The sequence below is a fragment of the Melozone crissalis genome, unplaced genomic scaffold, assembly GCF_028551555.1.
Source record: "Melozone crissalis strain CALT ecotype California unplaced genomic scaffold, PUWL_Pcris_2 ptg000004l_1, whole genome shotgun sequence".
Lineage (NCBI taxonomy): Eukaryota > Metazoa > Chordata > Aves > Passeriformes > Passerellidae > Melozone > Melozone crissalis.
The window spans coordinates 14472493-14488768 of NW_026535782.1; the positions used below are offsets into that span (position 1 = coordinate 14472493).

The 16276-nt window shown below is 36.3% G+C and overlaps 1 protein-coding gene across 1 annotated transcript in view; it reads left to right on the top strand.

The window, feature by feature from the left end:
• The window catches only part of CADPS2 (calcium dependent secretion activator 2), a 284927-nt gene that overhangs the window by 260101 nt on the left and 8550 nt on the right, over window positions 1-16276 (top strand). Inside the window, exon 28 of the mRNA XM_054272587.1 lies at window positions 3690-3797. Coding sequence (XP_054128562.1) covers window positions 3690-3797 — 108 coding nt within the window. The remainder of the gene's footprint in view (window positions 1-3689; window positions 3798-16276) is intronic.

Consider the following 16276-nt stretch of genomic DNA (forward strand, 5'->3'; position numbering starts at 1 on the left):
TGATTAACCCTAAAAAAGAATGTGCTGAAGCCTACACCCTTGTTTAAACTCATTCACTCACCAGTGTATTCAGTTACTTGTGTAACCAGCGACAAAGTAACCCTATTTACAACTCTTAATTTCCTGGTATTTTATTTGATGTCTTTGTGTTTCCAGTTTCTCTATTCATCTCTTTGTCTGGTTCTCTTTCATTTTCAGATAGGCAAAACAGCTTGTCTGCTATTTTGAATAAAACAAACTTAAAATAACTTTCTATCTATCATAAAAAACCCACCTTTTTTCCTGGGGAAACTTTCACACAATATTTTTTTTATATTTACCTGGAAAACATACCAGGTTACATTTTTCTCCCAAAGATGTGCAAATAACTCTCATTAACTTCAGCAGATGTTCTGCCAGAGATTCAGAGAAGATTTTTTTATGGAGTATGGCTGTGGAGACTGGAATGCTTTAGTCTTTTCAATTAAATGCCCCCTGTGACAGTTATTTAAAATAGATCTCCGTTTCTATTTGTTTGTTTTCTAAGGCACAGGAAACTTCTTGTTGTTGTTTGTTTGTTTAATTCTGTGTTAACGTGGGTTTTTTCTGATGCTTAATAATTTAAAGCAGATCAATAAAGAATAGTGTTATCAAAGGTTACCAAATATTACAGAATACCTATAATAAAAATTAAAACATTAAATATACAGCATTAATGCTATTTTGATTTTTATAATAGTTTTCTTTTCTTTTTCCCCATGTTTGGAGAAAACAAATAAATTCAATTCATGCAATATGAAAAGATAATGAAGAATTTGATGTTCTGTTGGTTCATTCAGTGTTTAATGTGTACTTTGCCCACTATGAGCAAAGATGATTAACCTTCAGTGATTTTGGTGAGGTTTAAACAGACATACTTCAGAGTATTGATAATCTGCCTTACCCAGACTTACTTCCACTGAAGTCAGACACTTTAAAAGGAAAATTAATTTTTTTTTCCACAGCAATTTCAAAGATAATTATCCTGCACACATTAAGAAGGATGAAGTGTTTAAAAGAACTGTAATTCTAATTGGTAAATGTCACCAGCTGTTGCAGTTACTCTTACTTGTGTGTATTCTTTTAATGATTACACTCCTGTGCCACAAGCTACATGAAAATATATTCACTAGGTGTGAAATTCCCATATGTCACAGCTTCAAGACTAGGTAAACATCTCAAAGATAAGGGAGTTAATGCTGATGGGAAATGTTACTTTTTTTGCTTTGGCTGTCTGCAAGATGAACATTTTTTATTGAACTTAGTAAAAGAAAATATTGTATTAATTGCAGAACCACTAGGTTTTAGAATTCAGTGGAAGATTCATGAATACACTTGAATGTCTGTCTTCAAGAACTACAGAGAGCCTTTCATTTACTAGATTATCTCCTTCGCCTATCTGTGGAGATTTCAAAACATTTAAATATTTTAAAAATATTTCAAAATATCTTTCCATTATTCCTCCAAGTTAACTCTAGTCTAATTCCTATAAATTCTGTATCAGGTTTAAGAAAGTTCATAAGGTTTCAACACTGATTGTATTCTCTTGTGCCATCACAAATGAGTATGCTAAGGTGAAATATGGAGTTTTCTGTTTTTTAATCTGCTTCATTTTCTGATTTATCTTAAGAATTTCTATCACATTTTAGTGAAGGTACTTTTTTATGAAGAAAATTTATTAATTTCTGCAAATCAGGTTTTCCAATAGAAAATGTTTTGTCTATTGAAGTCGTAGATTTTTTATTCTATGCTTAGGATTTAGGTATGTAATGCAGATATAAATATCAGTGGTCCTGCTTTCCTCTTAAGAGTTTCATCTAAACATATATAGATGGGATAAGTTTTTGCAATGAGCTTTCATTGCCTCTGGAATGACCAGTCCAAATGTAGGAGATATTTCAGTTTTTCACTCTGAGTTTTGGAAATGCTACTGCCATGTAAGCTGGCCATCATTCTACATTTAATGGTTACTTTTGAAAAATGAAACTGCACGTGTATAAATGAAAAAGAAAATCTGTTTATTTTGGAACATATTCCTCTATATTTCGGTGGTAGATTCAGGGTAAAAAGAGTTGAACCTCATAAGCCGGGAGGTTTCACTCACTGCAGCATTGAAGAAAGAATGTTGTCATCCTGTTACTGTAATAAGATGACAGCAGTTTCTGGACAAGTTTTAGTATGGACATGTTGCACCTCTCCTTCCCTCTTGTGCTCAGACCTGTTCATATAAATTACAAAATATTACATACAAGATAATAAGAAATAAGAAAAAAGTTGAATACTCACTTGCAGACTAGAAAGGAAGCCTAAATATAAAATAATATATTAATATTTTAACTATATGAGCATGTTCATGCATACAGGCTTTTAAAGTATGCTAAATATGTTACTGTGTTGTTCATGTCCTATTTTCAGACAATAACAGTTTCTAAGAAATAGACATGTCTTATGCTTGGGAATTCAGGGGCTGGGTATAACTGCTTTTGTCCTTCTTCCTTAGAACTATTAATTATTCTATCTTAGCAAAATCTACATCCTCTACAAATTTTAAGGCCCATGTTAAAACTATAATACTATACTATATACTATAATACTATAATACTATAAAACTGATACTATAAAGTATTACAGAACTTAACATTCTTTTGCATGCCAAGAACATTATAAACCATTGTTTGGGAGTAAGTAATACTTTAACAAGCTCGTTCATATAGAGGGCATTTGCAGAAGGCTTCTCAAAGTGCCTGTGTGCATTCTTGGTTCCAGTTAGAAGAAAGTGAACTCCTTAGCAGCTTTGCATACACTGCCAGGAAAGGGCGAGTTGCAGGCTGTTAGGAGTGTTATTGTGGAACAACTTTTCGTGAGTACAGAGATCCAGAAATCACAGCTGGATTCTGGAGCGGTTCAGAGGAGAGAGCAATTTCAGCCACCACTGTGCCCGCACACCTGCAGTACCACATGCACACACCATGTCCTAGGGGGTTTGGTATAGAAGTTATGCCTGCTCTGCTGTTCACACAGAACTTCCATTGGTACAGGAAGGGAAAAATTTTGGTCCTTGCTCCTCCCCTAGCCATCCTCTGGGCTGACTGCACCAATGCAACAGTTTACAAAATATAAGCAGCACTACACTCAAAACTGCCTTTTTATGCCATTGCTCTCAGGGGTGTGCTTGAGCTCAGTTTGAATTGCAGTTAGTTAAAGCTAACGTCAAACACAAACTTTAGCTGTACACTGGAAGTAAATTAGAAGAAATCTTAGGCAGTGAAAAAGGAGCTGAATGCTTTTTTAAGTATTTTCTGAATGTGATAGCAGGGTTTGGATCTCCACACTTGGGCTGGAGTGGCTATCTGTGAAAGCCTCACTATCGAAAACAGGGGAAGATGTCCGAGTTTGGCACTGATGTTTCCAGAGCCAAGACTTGATTCAACTGCATATGGCAATGTAGATTTATGACTCAGAGCTTCCATAAATTAAAACATGTAGAACTACCTTGATAGTGAAAGTTCATGAACATGTTAACTAACCAGAATTCACAGAAGGTATTGTTAATGCAGTGTGTACATCTATGAACATTGTAACATTTGTTTTCATTATGCTTAAGTCTCAGTTTTTGAGGGGTTTGTTCTTCTGTTCCCATTACTTTCTCCCCTCACTTTTTTTCTTCACAGAAACCAGGAATGGATCTAGCAGACACCTACATTATGTTTGTTCGGCAAAACCAGGATATCCTTCGAGAAAAGGTCAATGAGGAAATGTACATAGAGAAGTTATTTGATGTAAGTAACTAGCCTTGCAAGGTGTGCTTGTATCACTGCTACATCAGGAGGGATAAGCTGGACTTTGATGGTGTTCAGCAAGCTGTTTGGATATTCTTCTCTGTTGATAATTTTTTTTGCTCATATTTTCTGTGTGAAACTTAAGTGCTAGAGGACAAATAAACTTGGTTGAATATTATTATTTGAAACAGTAATTTTTCCCACCGTGAGTAGTCCAATTATATTCCATCTTTTGATTTTAATTTGTTAATGGAGAGGATTGGATTGGTGTGGTTTGTGGATTCCATTGCAGACCAAATTTTGCTAAATAAAGGAAATTAAGAATTAATTACATATCCCTGCCTGCTGGTATATAGAAGGAGTACACAGATGCCAGGTACATCTGTGGGTTTGGCTGGTACTTCTGCAGAATGACTTTTAGAATTTTTTTTTATGGATTTCCAGTTTAAGACTTCTAATTTCTTGAAGTTGGCATTTATAAACAATTGCTGAATTTTCAAACTCATTTTCAAATTTCTAATCTGACTTCTGCAAGTTCAGAGTGATCCTCATCCTCAAGGTGCACAAAATAATTTTCTTCAGCTTTGATAACTTCTGCAGCCTTGTTCCATTCATTCCTTTGCCCTGATTCCTCATCTTTTTGTTAGAAATTATCACATTTCAGTTCATTCAAGTTCTGACCACTAATTTATGTCTGGTATGTCCTTTTCTTAATTGGCTGAAGGGGAAGCTGTAGGCAGCTGAAATAGTACCTTCTGTATAAATTTAAAGCACTACACATGTAAAATATATGTAAAATAAAAGCTGGGCTCAGTCTACATGACAATTATCTCAGTCACAATTACATAGGAATTTGAACAGGAAAAGAAGTCATCTCTAGCACTGTGAAATGGAATTTATTACAAAACTAATTCTGGAACGTAATATAGACTTTAAAATGTATTTATTTGTGTCATCTCCTAAGTATTTTAGGAAGCTTTGCTGGCAGTTTAATTTAATTATGCAAGTTACAGCAAATGTTTTCATAACAGCAATTCACAGCCTTTACTGTGACACTACAGTTGTGGCAGTCACAGAAGGTCCCATAACATAGACTCTGAGCCATGGTATGTCATGTCAGTGTTTGTTGTTTGTTAGGCTGGCTGGTCAAAATAAGACTTAACTCTCAGATTTTATATTTCCAGACACTCCCAGGCATCTTTACAAAACAAAAACAAAAAAAAAAAAAAAAAAAGTATCATCTGTTTTAATAAGCTAAGTGCTAATATGTGTGAAAAGAATGATTTTATAAAAGCTTTGATGCCCTGCAGGGGTAGAAAAATTATCATCCATCCAGCTGGCACCTTCACAAAGTACTAAAACCGTATTAGCAACTTCTGCTTCAGTTTGCTTTTGCAATGAATCTGCAAGCATATGTTTCATTTTCAAGTTTCTATTTTTTTTGTTTTTCTTTGGGGTTATTTTTGCTTATGTTGTCATTTCCTGAATGTTAATAAAATTATCTGCCTAAGGCCAAATCTAACTCTCACTGGGGAGACCACATTGACTTTTTTGAGGTAGTGGGATGGGACTGATTTCACTGTGTCAATGTGGGGCACTGGCAAAGGCCTGGGCATGGTCTGGGAGCTGTCAAGGGATCCAGCACAGTTCCTGGCATGATTTTGGCTCAGCACTAGCACACAGACAGGGCTTCAGTAGGGCTGAGTTAATATGGGTTCAGGACCTCTTCTGCATTTCATTTCAGCAATTAAGCTTTTCAGCACTAGAAGACATCTCCTGTATGGACACAAGTTCTGATACAGCACTTGCCTTTGAGTTTGCAAATCCTTTTCTATCCCCTTTTACTCAATAGTATACATTGTATGCTGCTGTGACTAATGCTAGTATCTCTAAGAAAAGAAAAAATATATACATAATGTGTATTTTTTGTATCAGATATCTATTTGTGTCTTTATTTTTCTTTCTACATGCTGGTATCACATTTTGTAACATCACACTTGGAGATATTATTGATTGAACAGATGCACCATTAAAAAAGCATTAACAAATAGGGAAGCTCATAGCATGCAGAAATGTAAAACAAAGTAATCTCACTCTGTTAATTCGCCTTTCCTGACATTAATTCAGATTTAGAACATTATGACTGAGCAAGATTTTGCAAATTATTTTTGAAGGTTTTTTTAGATTATTGTTATTATTATTATTTAGGAAAACCTAGGTACTCTTTTTATAAATTCAAATCTGTCAAGTTATGTTTCAATAGAAAGAATAAAATATATGAACTTTTTTATGTAAATGTACTTGAAGCCATTGGACTGGCTAGAGCTGTAGATCACAGTTGCCTTCCTCTTACAACACATTGAATTAGTATCAGCTAAGTAATCATCAGCATATTGAAAGAGGAAAAATACACTTTCCTGTGCTTCAGCCGGAGAAATACCTCATCCAGAATAACAAAAAAACTGACTTTTCTGTGTGCTAGAGGTCTTAGTTATAAATATAGAGAAGACCAGACCCGAGACACTATTTTAACCCCACAAAAATGTATAATTGCAAACTGTTTATGTCCAGATATCACTGACTTGATCCAGGGCTGCTATATGCTAACAGCTATTAGGGTGACCGAGTGAACAGCTTGTCTGTCACACAAGTTATGTGCACAACAAAGATAATTTAAATTTAGGAATAATATTGATACAAGTACAAGTGCCTGACAGTGAGTCACAGTATGTTAAAGCTAGGAGTTGTAACATTTTTAATCCAGCTGAGTAGTTTCAAACTGGAGAGAAGACAAAAATATATGTGGTGTTTTATGGCAGTGTTTGGTAATCCTATAAATGCAGTGCCCTGCTATACAAAATATGAAAATGAGGAGAATGGAACTTCAGTTTGTGGTATGAACCCTTCAATATGAAAGAGGTTCACATCTATGGTGACTTTGACTGGGCTGTTAGTTTTTTCAGCAGCATTTTTAAACCATTTAAATCTTGTGCTTCAGTGTATCTGCTGATCATGCTGCAGAACCAATGTGGATTTTTTTTTCCTTCGTTTCCACTGAAAAACTCAGCTCCTGGATACATTTCATTATTACCTCCTCCAGAAGGACTACAGACAGCAGGCAGAGTGATATGTCCAGGTGCTCCTGGTAGCATTGGTCTCTCCCAGGTCGGTGTGCTGCCTTCCTCTTCTCAAAACGAGTCACCAGGTTTGAAGTCACAAAGATTTTTCACTTGATCAGTTTATAAAAGACATGGGAATTTTTGCCTCCCTTTGCAGTATGGGACATGGTCTTCTTCCTAAAATCAGCTGAGAATTTTACTTGTCAAATTCCTTCTGTCACAGGGATTCAGGACATTTGTCTCCTACTCTCATGCAGTAACAGCTTATAGCTGAGGGCACAAGGGGGATGGAGAGTAGTGTTTATTTGTTTTTAACATCACAATTCTTAAAAAGCACTTGAAACGTTTATAATCTATTGCCTATGATTAAGCTCTGCAGTAGCTCTGGGTTAATGTTTTACAAACAGTATTTAACATTAGTTTTAATTTTTTGTATAATTTTTTAAATATTTGTTTTCAGAAAAGGCAGTAAATCAAGTTGGGGAATGGAGAAATTAAATATTTAGAATATAATTGTACAAAACTAGAATTAATAGAGAATATTACTAATTATTATTAATGCCTCTCTTATTTATAAAGACAATCCATTTCATGGATAATGTAAGAGCATCTGTGCAGCCTACCAAAAAACAGTGCTGTATATCTGATCACAAAATTATCAGATTTTAAAAATACCCAACTATGAAATTCCTGTGGGATCTGGTTCTACCTTTTCAAATCAATAGGCCTTTTACCATTAACTTTAATAGATGCAGTGCTGTGTCCATAAACATGCCAGGTTTTTTCCATTGGCTAAACTTAGATTCATGTTTCTACTAGAATTTTTAAGATGGGACTAATAAATCTTGAGGATTTTAATATATATTAGACTTGTAAATTAAAAACTGCTTCCTTTAAACAAAATTGGATTTTGTTGACAAACCTCTTGGAAGAGCATTTTTTAAATTTTGCATACAGCTCTCGTAAAAGATCAATGCAATACTTACTTTCTGTAGTAATGTCTAGTTCCTAAGTGCCACCTGGGTAGATTCTCATTTTCTTGTACCTGTGATTTGCATGTGAAGTATGGATATTCAAAAAGAGTCATTCTGGACATTTTTTGCTTCAGATTCCTTCTTGGTGTGTTTGCCATTGAGAGCATTATCTAACAGGTTATTTTGTGTCTGCTGTGGAAAACTGATGGTGTAAACAGATGTGTGATTACAGTTTTATTAAGTCTGTATGTGCAATGAAATCTTTATGCAATTAGTGATTGCTGCTCTGAGAAATAACAAATAGTTTCAGAGAACAGCTTTAATGCATCAGTGTTCAGCCATTGATACAACTGAAAGGGCTTCCAATTTTCTTAGGCCATAATTTCTGGGAAACCTCTTCCCAAGTGTACCATAAACACCTAAAATAGTTGGAGTGCACATCCTGGAAAGGTGAGCACTGGCAAAGTGATGCCCATAGTTATCTTGTACCAGATGGCACCTGTGAGCAGATGTTGCCCATCTCCTCTGGTGCTAAACTGGTGTGGTGGGATGCAGTATTCCTGCTGATTTTGCAGGGACTGCCCATGTGGGAGGACTTCCTGGAGGGTGTGCCCTCGTTCATGGTAGCAATTCAACAAGCTGTGCAAGAGTTGTATATGGCAGAGAACTCATACAACTGTCTTTGGAGTGCAGAAAGACCGAGCATCTTCATAACTCATTTAAAAGCTTAAGCACTCCATGTTTACATTGCTGGTTTTGGCTTTTGTATTTCGAAAGTTCAGATGTAATGGGATATTCTTTTTCTGTTGAAAAACTGCTTGTATTTTGCCTGGAATGTTTATTAAATGCTAGTGGTGTTCCCATATTCCAACCATTACTTTCATTTTCCATTAGTAGCAGGGATGGAACAATTCAAGTTCAATGATGTACTTGAGATTATTTGAGGTCTTAATTATTCTTCAAAGGTTATTATGATATGTGCTCTGCTCAGTGGCTAAATGGAAATATGAAGTACTCATCTGACTAATTTCTGTTTGCCAAATGCTTTATTCAATTGCCTAATTTCTATAGATTTTCTGACCTATTACAAAAAAAGTGTTTAAAAATGTGCAAATTGTGGTGTTACACAGCTAAGAGGAACACTTAATTTAAATTGAGTTTTCAGTAGTAGCAACTCCTTGTGCTGCTTATGTCTACCTCAAAAGCACTATTTTTGTAGTATTTAGTAGTCAACAATGTTTTTCTAGAAATTTTCAATTGTGGATTTTTTTTTCCTTATTCTCAAATTACTTCCTGTCACGCTAATTTTAATAAGTAATCTTCACTTTTGTTGTTATGTAATTATTTGCAAGTGTGTGATTTGACAAAAGGTCTACTTGGTTAAAGGCCACATTTGAATCAAAAGCTGTGTTTGTATTAACCTCTGCGAAACATGAGAGGACCGTGCCTAATTACTTAAAAAAATACTCAACAAAAATGGATTGTAGCTTGTTGATCTTCTTATTTCTTTGATAACTCAGAGTAATCTTCAAGAAATATGTGGGCTTCTTTCTCAGATTCTTGAAATTTGATCACAGTGCAAAATTGTCCTTTGGCGCAAACCCAGAAATACGCATCTTTGCATGATGCACCTGGACATATGTGGCAGGTCTGGTAGAATCAGCTAATTAACAACACAGGCTTAAACAGGCACCTCATCTGGCAGTGTAGTTAGTTGCCTGATGGTGCTCAGCAGGATTTGGTAGTGCTTTTTATTTTTCTATCCTAATGGTCTGCTGCCCACCTAATTTTGCCTTATTGTCAGCCACTACTTACCGCAGCTTGAGGCCCTCCCAGGAGGCTAAATTATTATCAAAGGATTAGGGAGATGTAGCCTTGCAGCTCTGACATTTCTGATTACTTGTCTATGCCAGAACAGTAATTAGCTGTGACTAATTAAGAAAAATGTTCCTGCCATAGAAAACCATTTAAAAGAACCGAGAAGTAGAAAAGCAATTGAAAAGCTGAGCAGTGCTCAGATTTGCCGATGCTCTTTAGATTTTCACCAAAGTCTTAACTCATCTTTAATTACGTCTCTTACTTTATAGGGGAAATAGAAAACTCGTGATATGAAAACCACTCTGTAGTTGTCTCGTGATCTAACAGAGTTTTTTGTCATTTTGAAACAGTTGTTTCTCTTTTGGTAAAAGAATTTTAAAGAAAACTGTAGGCAGTGTCACTGAAAAAGTAAGTTATATTGACATGCTCAAATATAGGAAACTCTTCTGCAAGACGGGAGCAACATCTTCCAAACTTACTGTTCAAAGTCTTTTTAAAGTTCACTAAATTATTCCTGATGTTTTCAAATAGACTCACCACATTTCTCAAGCTAGCAATCTCTATAAAAGAATAAAAGTTCATTTGAAATCTGAAAAATGTAACCTCCCTCTGTTTTCATTTAGTGTAGAAGTTTGTTTTTTTTTTTTTTCCTGGATTATGCTGAGAAAAAGAGTGCCCACTCTTAGAGGGTGCTGATTATGCTGCTATGACTGCAGCAAAGCTCAGTTCTGTTGAAATCAGTACAACCACAACATACTTAAAGTAAAGCATGTGCTTCAGAGCTTCCTGCTTCAGGATCAGAATATTCAGGACTTTGTAAGCTGTTTTATACTGCAGCTGATAGTGTTTTCTCTAGAGAAACACAATGACATAATATGACTGTATTTATAGGGCTTTGACATGATACACTTTCACATGTCTTCATTCTTTATGTCATTCTTAATTCTTGAATTTCCATTTTGTTGTGTACCACACAACCCAAAAATATACAAAAATTATTTTCCCAAGACATTAAATATCCCATAGTCCAGTCTGCATTTAGTATTCATGGAATGGATGTCTGACACCTTTTTCACACCAATTCAATCATATTAAATTTTTCCAGCTGGGAAGTAAGAAACTATGAAATGGATATTTTGATATCTTGCTAAAAGTGCTCTCTGGGTATAAAAGGAAAATAGAAGATTATTTTTAGGGCACTAAAACTCATAGCTTGATATTCAGAATTCCTTATACTGCGCCACCCCCCAAGTTCCCTGACTTGTGTGAGAAGCTCACTTTTTTAGAAAGGAAATAAAGAACAATGTATAAATTCCTCATAACAAGAAATTTTAAATGGGTGTTACAAGTCACAACAGGAAAAATGAGGGGGAAAAATCCTAAACTTAATATTCTAAAACCCATCTGATTTTTTTTTCCCTGAGGGTAGTTTTTCAATCAAATAGAATCACAAGGTATTTTTGCTTGTTTCTTTGGGAAGTGTCTATAATAGTGGGAGCTTCCAGTACAGTTTCCTCATATGCATTTCTGGTATATACTATTCATTCATTTATTAACTTAGTTATTATGGATCTATCCATCACTCACAATATCCATTCACTAAAAACAATAACAATTCTATCTAATAAAGGAGAGCTCCTTCCAACATCCAGGCCCAATTTAGTCCTTTAACCTTTTTATCCCACTTAGGCATAAAGTAGCAGCATCTCATTCCAGGCACTGCACTTTTTCTTCTTACCTAGATGGCTTGAAATGTGTCTAGCAACTTAATAGAATCAATTGAGCATGGACAACTATAAAAATATAAAATAGCACTGAAACTTCAGATGAGGCTGTCAGTAAGTGTTAACTGTGGCTGCAGCTTTCACATTCTACACAGTCAAGAGAAATCAATAAGGATTGTACCATTTGTATTGTCTTACCTAATGTTTGTTCACCATGAAGTGCCAGGCACAAGCACCATCTAGGGAATATTGATTTCTTGATGTACTGTAATTCACACACGTCTAAACAGCAGGAGAACCTTGTGGCTTCTCAAACCTTACTTGCAGGTTTGATGTTTATACTTGTATTTCATTTGGGTCAAGCTTATTTGAAAAAGGAAAGTAAAACAAAACTCTTCATAAGTGTTCACAAATAGACACACAACCACATTGTTGATCACATTACAAGGAAAATAGTACCAGAAACCATAAGAATAATCTGGTCTTACTATAACGAGTCAGGTATAACACAAAGAGGTTGCTATGTTACAAATCAGAATAGATAAGGATGCTGCAGAGTGCCCTGACACAGATTTGTCAGTGGAAAGAGCTTCTTCACCTCTTCAGTCATGGGAAACCAAAGCTTTAGTGGTGGTTTAAATGTGCAGAAGTGTTGAACTGTACAGATATGATTTTCTTTAAATAACTTTCAGATGTTTCAAGATATATTTTCTTAATTTACATTGCATTGACTTTCTTTTGCGTTATACTGCACATAAAGAGCAAGGAAAAAAAAAGTAAAAATAATGCAGAGAAAAATCAGCTCAAAAAACCACCCCAACACAGCTGTAAAATTTACATAGCTGAAAGAGTGTTCATGGGCAACAGGGTCCAGGATGGAAAGGAGCAAACCAGGCACCTGCCAGTCCAAGGACATTTCATCCAAAGAGAAAGGGGAGGAGAGAAGCAGGAGGGAGGTAGGAGGCTGGACCTCTGCTCCACATTAGGACAGTGTAGTGCCCAGTTGCTGTGGTGTAAGAGCTGCAGCAGTGTGCATCTCCCTGTCAGCTTCACAGCTACATCCAGCTCTGCCACATGGCACTGCAGTAACATAAAGAGTCAATGGAGGAGTCAAGATTGATGAGGTGGAAAGAAATGAGATGCCTGTAAATATTCACTCAGAACGGTTTAAATACTGTAATAAAAAATATGTACTTGACCTCACTCCACAGGGAGCAGGGAGTCTTAAGCAGAAGATTCTAGGACAAAATGTACTAACGTGAGTGCAAAAGCTACAGCACAGATTCTGGCCCAGTTTCAGCCTATCTCACTTTTGGTACTGAGATGAAGAATTTTCTTACTTAAGGGAGAAGCTAACAGGAGATCTCCTGTGGTCCCTTTGATGATATCTCACTCCAGGGAGTGAGAAGTCCCCAAGGAGTTCTGGATGAGTGGGCTAAAGGAGAGATGGGGGTCTTGATTGCATACCTTGCAGGCAGAGTGAACCCAGACCTTTAGCCTTACTGAGGGCCACAAAGATCATACAAGGGCTGGAGCATCTCTCCTGTGAGGACAGGCTGGGAGAGCTGGGGTTGTTCAGCCTGGAGAAGAGAAGGCTCCAGGGAGACCTTAGAGCAGCCTTCCAGTACAACAAGGAGGCTTATAAAAAGGGAGAGAGACTTTTTATAGGGGTAACTGAAAGAGTGTAGGTTTAGATTAGATGTTAGAAAGAAAGTACTTACTCAGAGGGTAGTGAGGCATTGGAACAAGTTGCCCAGAGAGGCTGGAGATGCCCCATCCCTGAAAGTGTTGAAGGTAAGGTTGGATGGGACCTTGAGCAGCTTGGTCTGCTGGATTGGCAGGAGGATTGGAACTAAATTATCTTTAATGTCCCTTCCAACTCAAACCATTCTATGATTCTATAACGTTAGACATTCACTTAGGAAGACTGCTTAGCATTTGTACAGCTAAATACATTTGTAGGGCTTTTGAAACTAGAGCCTGATAGCAAGAGGCAAGTGTTATAATGAGTAAAACTTGGTCATTTTGCGTTATGTTAATTTGTTTATTTTGAGGATCCAAGCTGGCTTTCATTTCAGGGTCACTCAAGTGATGTTTTCAGTTCTGTGCCTTGGAGGATGTTTGTGGATATAGCCAAATTGCAACACAACACAGTGTAGCAAGACTGACAGTGTTTGCTCCACAGAGTTTAGCACCAGAATAACCTATGGAAGTTTTGTTCACAGATGCAGTGTGTATCCAGAGTGGAGCTGTTTATGCTGTTAGTCTCTCACAGTCAGGAGCATCATGCCTGTACCTACTGTTTCAAATCAGAACAGTAACATTACATATGTCCAGATATGGAAGGAAGTTACGCGTGGCTAATTTTGCAAAATTCCAGTTTTTCAGCTTATCTGCCATATGTGAAGAAGCCAGAAAAACAAAAAAGGTCACAAACATTATAAAGTAGCATATATTTTAAATTGCTGTTTAAAAACTAATATGAAATATAGGCAAATATGAGTACTGTATATTTTGCATTAAAAGTGTATATTTATTTGTGATTTGGCAGCAACTCTATAGCAACTGCTCATCTTCTAATTAGAAGCCAAAAATATAAGAAAATAACTTTCCTTCTAAAAGATAAGCTTTTCATACGATTATGTTCTTAGGTTTTTCAGAACTATATATCCTTTTTGATCAAGAATTTCAAAGATGCTTAATATGCTTTTAAATGAGCCACAGTTTTTCTTTTCTTCTTGTGAATGATTTCTGAAAATTAATTCTGTTTCCTTTTATCATCAAAGTATCTCATCCAACAACTGTTCACTTGTTTGTTGTCAAAAGTCTTTCTGAACAAGGTCTTTCCATCAATGTTTGGGTGACTTTTTCTGTTGAGCTCCTTTCCCCAGTGGCTTTGGGAGTGGCAGTGGGAATCCTTCATTCAAATAGGCAGAAAAGAGACTGGCTAGAGACTAAAGTATTTGTTCTTAAGAAAAACAAAATGCTTTCTGAGCTTCCTGAGAGGCTGGAGTAATGGCACAAAAAAAGGAAAGGCAAAAGAAAGCCAAAGGAAGCATCCCACTGGAAGAAAGAAAAGCTCTCTTCCTTAGTCAAGTAGTGTGCAAGAAGCAAGTTCTTAAATCTACTAGAATCAGATTAAAAAAACAAAAGCAAAAACAAAAAAGGGGGGTTGGAGGGTAGAAAGGGTAGGAAAAAATTAAAGGGGGGGCGGTGTGCAAGTACTAAAACAGAGTTTGTAATTTCAAATCACTAAGCTTGGGAAATCTTGTATCAGAAGTTTGAGTGCTGAGGCAGACAGTGGTGTCTGATTCCTTTCTCACCTCTCCTTTCCTGATACATATACCTCTGACTTAGGCTAACATTTTTGCACATTCCTAAGACAAAGCTCAAAACATGACTTAGCATTCTAGGCCCAGAGGAGGAAAAAAAACATGGAAGCTGGATGGAAGCCTGAGATGTTTCCAGGAAGGTTCCTGGATAAATGGTGCCAAGCATTGGGAGGGTAAGACACTGGTGAGGTGAAAGAGGAATGTGTCAGAAGTTCAGGAAACACAGGAGCATTGCAGCAGAAATAAGTGACACAGGAATAGGAAGACTTCTGGACAAGTCCTTGAATGAAAATGCATGAAGGGACTTTAGCAAAATGGGGAATAGAGATAGAGTTTCTGCACTTGATACAATATTGATTTCGTCTTTGGCATTTTCCAGATCAAGGGCTTTTAAATATCTGATTTTTTTTGCATAGGGAAAAGCTTCATTTGTTTGTCCTTCCTGCTAATCCTGTGGTTCCATCAAGGCCAACTCCATGGATTTTCCAATCATACTTACTTTAATTTTAATTCTTTTCAGTTTATCTTAAATAGAAGTTCCTAGGGGAAAAAAAGATGCAAAAGGAATAAATGTGGTGGCATCATGATGACCCCCATGACTTGGGGGGTACTGTCAGAGTTACCAAGACTTCCCAGCTTTCAGAAGAGTGTATGAACTTATCATTGCTGAGATAAAAATCCCCATTAAGTGGATGATATCTATCTAATTTGAAAAATCTACCTAACTTGAAAATAAAGCTATAACTTCTAAACCTCTGAGTATTTTCAAAAACACTACAAATGACATTTGTGTCCCTCATTATCTTTAACATTCAACAAAGGCAATCAGTATGACTACTCATATTTTGCAAAACGGGGAAATTAATTATGAAACTTAAATCAGGGCCTTTTTTTTCAGCTTTTGCTGTTTGCATTTTTAAGAAATAATTAAATTTTTTTTAAATGAACTAAAAGTTCCATGGTCTACTTGTAGTGCTGTCATAAACTTGAAGCAATATAATAGCATTGACCTTTAATAAAAACTAGGCATTTTAGCACTTAAATTTTAACATGCTCCTGTTTTGTCTTATATTAGCTCATTATTATTTTCTCATTTTAGCTTATGCTGCATTTAGTGTACAGTGTCTTTAGTGAGAAGTGTACTTTTTGTTACTGTTGCTGGTAGGGCAAGGAAAGCTGAAGGAAGTAGAAACATCCTGTTGTTGTCTGAGCTACTAAATTCCCGATCAATAGTGCGATAAAGGCTTCCCCAGGAACATAAAATGCAGTTCCTAGAAAAGCTGTTCCCCTGCCATACTCAGTGGAGAAAGCATTCTGACAATGCCCATTTATCAGGAGCAGTCAAGGTATAGAAACTCAACGGGGTCTTGTGGCTTAGGCGTTAGGGATACCAGCCCTAGAAGGACTAAGCCATTGTGTATTGCTATGTATTGAGCCTCCTTCCAGGTGGCAAACAGCTGCACCTTTTTATAAATCTTCAAAAATAAATTTGAAGTGCTTGCTTTCAGCCAA